Raw genomic sequence first — 6809 nt, 5'->3', positions numbered from 1 at the left:
TGGGTCAAGAAAGAGACAAGCCAAGATAGGGCACACCTCTTTCTTCTCCATTAGTGTATCCTTCTAAATGTAAATGGATCTTATAAACATATATGCAGATACTTTTCATATTAAGCTCATTGTCACCATTTTCGTAAAACTAAATAAGCATACAAGATTGTGTAAGAAAAACAACTAAGGTTTATGTATGACATTATCATCTGTTTCTTTGGTCCATCAAATATAAGTACATGGGTACAAAGCACTATACAGAGAAACATAAACATTACTTACCTTGTATTTCCACAAAAATGTCTAAAGTAATTCTTTGGGAAGTTTTTACAATTATTTGAAGTTATGACCTGCTTTTGTCCAATTTTTTTTCTCTGTATTTACAAACATGCATTATGAAGGGAAAACCAAAACCCCTTTAAATGTTTACATACCTGAAGCAAGGCCTGCTAGAAAAGCTGCACCAAGACTAGACATGTCTGCATTTGCAGGTTTTTCTATTTTCTTATTAATTAGATCTGAAGTCATCTGCATGACAAAACTATTATTACTGACACCTCCATCAGCTCTGTAGGGAGAGGGGAAGAAGTTAAAGAAAACATGTTTAGTTCAAATGCTTATTGCCAACGTTTCAGAAAACAACTTCTGGGATTTCACACCTATGCATAAATCTTGTCACTCATGCACAAATGCATTTCCATTTTATGGGCAAATTTAAGCACCGGCACAAGGTGCCTAGAAAATTAAAAACGTAAAAATTTAAAGTGGCAGAGGAATGGTAGACAGGGACAAAGGACAGACATTATCAAAAGCTTTGAAAGCTCTGTCTTCTAAAACTATACCTCATCCTGGTTGCAATGTTAGGGTTTATAACAGAACCTTTATGTAGTTATCACCACGACATGACAATAGTCAAAACCATTACATGAAACAAACCCTTTGAAGTGTTTCCGATGGGGAAAAGTACTTTTTGCATCACTATCAAATCTTTGTAATTGTTAGCTAAAAAGCCTTCACAGTTGCTGCTTTTTATCTACCTATTTTCCTAACTACATCATGTCAGAGACCCTTTTAATGGAGAAAACTAGAACTAATCAAGGCTGATCTTTAATCATCTGAGAGTGATTAACAGTGGTGCAAAGTAGTTGCTCTTGCAAAAAAACCCAAAACCCAAAAAACCGTAACAAAGAGCAATCTGAATTGTCATAGTTTTGTTCATTATGATGTTGGACTCCCAAGACCAGCCAGGTGTGGAACTGTTGTCCTATCAAATGTGGTGCAGTAAAGACATCTACTGTTTATTACTATAGCATGTGCTGGATAATAAAACTTAACAGTTGCTTAGAAATCTTCAGTTCAAATATGGCAGCTGAAATCTTCTATACTACATGATGACTCAGAAGATTTTTGCATAAATATTTTGGCTGTTTCTGGAACTAAAATCAGGGGAGACTGATTGGTGATGTTACAGATGATGTCTACACTACAGCATAAAAAACCTTTAACTGGCAAAGTCACTTTCTTAATGCTAGTGACATGCACTTTCCTTCTGTAAAAATAAGACATCCATTTAATTTGAGTTGCAAGGGGAAAAACAAAAATTGCGAAATACCCCATTTTACATTTAGCTGAACTCTGCTACTAGATACCTTTAAGATTCAATCTGGACAGTACATCTTCTAGCTCCAAGTTCCTACATGCCATTTGACTGGGTATGTGCCATTTCACAGAACAAGTATATAGGCGACATTCCAGGACTCCTGGGACCACCAGGGTCATCCTTGTAAAGGCTGTCACAGACTGCTACAACACAGGACATGAGGACTAAAACTGAGGGTTCCTTCTCTGGGCTTTCATTGATGGTGTTGAGACAAACAAAAAAAGTAATAGGAATGCAGAGGACTAATGAAAATTATGACTTTATAGGAGCACGTAGGAGCCAAAGATTGGAAAGAAACAAGGGATATAGGACAATAGCTAAAAAAGGAATGAACATATTTATGGGATAAAAACAACAACCATGAAAACATCAAAGGTAAATGATAGACTTTAAAGGTGTGTGGACAAAAAGATGGAAGAGCAACTTACAACCCTACTGAAAAACCCATTAAATGTATCTGTCTTATCTTCTCATGCTTAATCTACAACCGGAATTGCTACTGGTCGTAGTTAACTATTACAGTCACTATATGAAACAGCAGTTTTAATGAATGTAACAGAACATGATCACACAATTTAAAGTTTACATTTCAGTGTAAACAGGATCAGAATGCTGATGTTCCCTAGGCAGTACTTACAGACTTCCCATTTTTCAGTTTGCAGTCTTAATGATTTCTTGAATTTTGGATGCAATTTTCTACATAATAAAAGCTTCCTAAGGATACAAAAGTTCCAATACTTTTCACCATTTCCTCTACGTTAAAATCCCAACCCTGGCTTTTCCTTCATCTTTGCCTATCCTGTCCCAGTACACGATGAAAGACAGAAACTTTAACCTCCCCTCTCTTTGTACTTTCACTTTTCTTTCACTACTCAAAAGTCTAATTTCTCAACTCTCTACATGGCCTGCCAGTCTATTTCTTCCTTTGCATGAGTATCAGGAAAAAAGCCACACGAGGGACAGGTATGCTCTCCTCTCTGTTCTTGACTCCTGGCTCCTAGAAGGAGAAGTACTGGAGAGCTTTCTCAGCATGAGAGGACTTGATGCTCTAAGACAACTGGCGTGTTCAAGTACCTATTGAAATGTGCAATGTAGTTTTCCAGCAATGCATAATTCAGCTAATTTTTTTCCAAGACATTGTGAAAAGCATATTTTAAGGATCATCATTACCTGACTAAATTCAATGATTGAAGCCAAACATATGTCTCAACAATTGAATTTTTGGAATATTATTCTTCTTTCCTTTAACAAATAAATCTAGTTTTAACTGACAGCTTCAAAAAATATTCAGTCTGTGAGAGACCCATCACAAAAAATTTGGTATGAAAGAATGATAATGGTAGAATGACCTTTGAGGTAGGCATTGCTGTATGCACTCTAGTGCTACTTAAAACCATGAATTTGTCTTTTTTTTTTAGTTCCTTAAATAATTAGGGTAATTCATTACTCACCTAGTGACAATCATCAATGCCAGTAGTTTAAGAATCAACCCTTCTGAGGTTATACTCTACTGCCACTTAAGTTTCATTAACATTTGACTTGGCAATCATGTATTTCTCAGCAGCAGAATTTTTACAATAAGATAAAATGCATAATAAAGTTCACACCTATTTAAATTCAACTCCCAAATACCAAATTAAAAAGTTACACAGAACTTACCGAATAGTTTGAAGAGGAATGCGTAGCTTCTTCACAATGATATCATAAATCTGTTTGTTTCTTAAAAAAAAAAAAATTTTGTTAAGCATTTTGTATTCCATAAAGTGTTTCCATTGTTTACATAGTCAGAAAATAAAACACAAGGCAAAAATTGCCTCTGTTGTGTCAGAACTGCAGTGATAGCTAACAAGTTTCCAAAATGGATAAACTATATTAAAAAAAAAGGGAGGGGGGGCACGGGGCGGAGAAACTGAAAGTGGTCTTTGTTACACATCAACATGCTGGGTGGGTTTCTAAGGCAGAACCAATCTGTTCCACAGTGAGCTACTGTGACTAGCAGTAATATCTTTGACAGTTAGATCTGGAAGTTGTTGTCCATTGACACCTTTAAAGACGTTTAAGATGCCTATTACCATGTGGTATAAAACATCAACATTTCAAACTGTAGCCACAGAGCTAATATAAAACCTCCAGCTTCAGAGGTACTTTAAACACAGCTGGAGTGGGCTACAGCTTTTGACCACACCCTGTCAGGAGAGTAAGGACAAACTTTTAGCAGAAAACATTTGTAGAACATGCAGAAAACAATATAAGAATCTCTTTATGCTTACTTGATAACTAAAACTCTGAACTAGTGTAACAGTAATGGATTGCTATGATTTGAATTTCACAAACAGAAAAGCAAGATAATTAAGCAAACAGTACCTGAAAGCTACAGATTCCAATATAGCTCGTACAAGATGGTTTCTGGTAGTGGAAGGCTTCAGCCCCATGAAAGAGGCACATAAATATGGGTCATTCACAGAAAGCTGCAGAAAAGATTTCACCATGAGTTCAGTGAATTGTATTTGTACACTTTTGAGAAAGGAGTCAAAAAGTAAGAAAAAAAATAACTTACGACAATTACAGGCAGCATAGTGAAAGAAGAAAATTGAAAATAATATGTAAGAGGTATATAGTGTTATTTTAGCTAACTCAGTGAACAGTTTGAATAGCTTCTTTCAACAGCGAAGAGTTTAAGTGACTTACAAATGTGACATACTAAATAACACTAATCTATATGACTTCTCTTTAAAATACATACAACACTTTTTAACTGTCTAGGACAGGGCACACTGATATTGCTGTTCTCTAGCAAGATTTCACACACCTTCCCCCTCCCTCCCCCAGCACTCCCGAACTGCTGAAAGAAGATGAACCAGCTTTTAAAAGTAACACTGAAAAGAATGATAATACTTTTTATTAGTTTATACTACAGCCTGTTTTCAGTGACACTGATAAACAGAGTTCAGCTGTCTAATGGTCATTAAGTTGTCTTTTTTTTGCGGGAGAACTAGAGGATCAATTGATGAATCTCTTCTACACCCTTCCATTCCGAACTGAGTGTTAGTTTGCTGGTGCATACCTGGTTTGTGACAACGGTAAATCTTTTCACTGCAGACAGTAATTTCTAAATTGAAACAATCCTTTCTAGTTGTGCTAAATATTCATTCTGACAATATTTACCAGAAGTTTGAATTTCATACTCTTAAAATACATATACACGTAGTTAACAAAATGCTAACATATGTTTAAAAAAGATTTTTAAATTATGTACAGATAGGTACACACAGCCAAAAAGAAAAGTAGCATTTTGAAAAATTCCCTAAATAGAAGAAACTTCTGCATTAAAGTCAAATAAAATATTCTATTTTTCCCCCATATACAAGTACCCTGCTCATTCTAAGAACAGAACCACTTGTCCAGCCCAGTAGCATAATAGGATTCATGGCTTCACAGTTTACAAATTTTCAGATCAAGATAATAAACTAAAAAGCACAGATTCATATTCTACATATGGGTAAGCATCTTGAAAGAATCAATCATTAAAAATAAGAAAAAAAGTAGCAGTGTGTGTATAAGCATACTCCCCAGTGAAGAGTCCTAAGTTTTTGCTAGTACTGGTAACCACAGCAAATTAAGCCTGGAAATCCCCTTCTAGCAGAGTGAGTAAAAGGAGAAATGATTAATGCACATATTAACTCGATTTCAAATGTACTTTCACAACAATGCTCTTCTCAGTGTGCTGCACCACAGCAGCGGAACCCAGTAAGAAAAAAACTTGTTCTTATTGCCCTAATATGGATGAGTAGAGAAACATTTTACTCTGTGAAGGAAATGAACATATGTTTTCATAAGAACCTTCCCTAACCTCTGTCATTCTGAGATCTAAGAAACATTATAATAGAATCAATTTGTATTAGCATCTAGCCAGCGAAACTGGGACAGTACCATCCCAGAAGTGTTCAACTCTGTTCATGTCCCTTTTAATGTACTTTAATCCACTTTGTTTCTAAATTGATACAGAGTCCGTTACTGTGAGTCCAGTAGCTAAGGAAGGTCCACTGAAATAAGCAGGGCTTTTAAAAGGCAAAGAAAGCTACATTGGTGGATACTATTAATGATTACTAGATGCCAACATTAGAGAAATACATTCAAGTTTTCTTAGTACAGTTTCTAAATTTGGATTTGGAATATTAGAATTAGGGAAAAAGAGACTGGGGTTCCTCTTGGAGACGGTGTCAAGAAAGCAAGGCGGGAGAACGACCCGGCAAAGCAAATAAAAAACTGAGTTAAAAAGAAAAAAAGGAAGTTTTACCAGCATCTCTAGAACTTGAATATTAATAGAATTAAAGTTTAGGAAAAAAAAAAAATTCAGACTAACATTTGCCTACCTCAGGATTCCTGTCTGCAAATACTGGAATTTTGCTTGGCTCAACATCTGGCTTATTCACAGCACAAATACAGTAAATGCTAAATGGAAGCATCGTAGCATAATCAAGCTCTCTACCCATAAAAATAAATCCAATCATTAGGGCAGCTGTTTGAGATAATGTAGCTGGGCTACCTGTAGAGGAAATTAAATTTTTCTTTGCCTTGTTCCATTATACCACCAGTTGGCTGAGATAGGCCAATTACAGGATGAGTTCTTTCTCTCTCTGATTACCCTCCCTCCCGTTCCAGGAGAAAGGGTTGAGAAGAGATAAGAAGAAAGAAAAAAAAGTTTATGAGACCTCTTAAGTTTGGGAAGCTAAACCAATTTTAATAACACTAGAAAAATATTATATACAGAAAAACAAATTAAATATTCACAGATTTATATAGGATTGGAAAGTTGGTGTAGTGAGGGTTAAACTGCAGTTAAGGAAACAAAAGTGAAAGGAAAAGAAAGTACCAAACACTTCAAAATTCGCAGCCAACACATGGTCAGCAGATCCAGGAGCAGAGCAGAGCGGAGCCACGGCCGGTAGTCACGGCGAGTCCACATGCAGGCAGAAGCTGAGCCGAGCAGCAGCGGTCAGGTCGCGGGTGTTAGGAAACGGCAGCAGAAGCAGTGGCTGAGGCAAACTGAGTGAGCGAGGCCGAGTCGCGCTGAGTCCACGTGCGGGCAGGGCACGGTGGCAGCAAACGGAGCAGCAAGGATCCCAGCAGCAAAGGAAGCGCGGCTGGAGGAGGAGCC

The 6809-nt window shown here is 36.7% G+C and overlaps 1 protein-coding gene across 1 annotated transcript in view; it reads right to left on the bottom strand.

Annotated features, from left to right (window-relative positions):
* Window positions 1-6809, bottom strand: part of GK5 (glycerol kinase 5 (putative)) — a 22136-nt gene that overhangs the window by 1107 nt on the left and 14220 nt on the right. The window contains exons 12-14 of the mRNA XM_010140505.1: window positions 4016-4119; window positions 3311-3370; window positions 426-559 (exon numbers count right to left, since the gene is read on the bottom strand). Coding sequence (XP_010138807.1) covers window positions 426-559; window positions 3311-3370; window positions 4016-4119 — 298 coding nt within the window. The remainder of the gene's footprint in view (window positions 1-425; window positions 560-3310; window positions 3371-4015; window positions 4120-6809) is intronic.

This window comes from Buceros rhinoceros, unplaced genomic scaffold, assembly GCF_000710305.1.
Source record: "Buceros rhinoceros silvestris isolate BGI_N320 unplaced genomic scaffold, ASM71030v1 scaffold3387, whole genome shotgun sequence".
Classification (NCBI taxonomy): Eukaryota; Metazoa; Chordata; class Aves; order Bucerotiformes; family Bucerotidae; genus Buceros; species Buceros rhinoceros.
The sequence above is the reverse complement of the archived record's forward strand: the minus strand, read 5'-3'. Positions and strand labels throughout refer to the sequence as shown.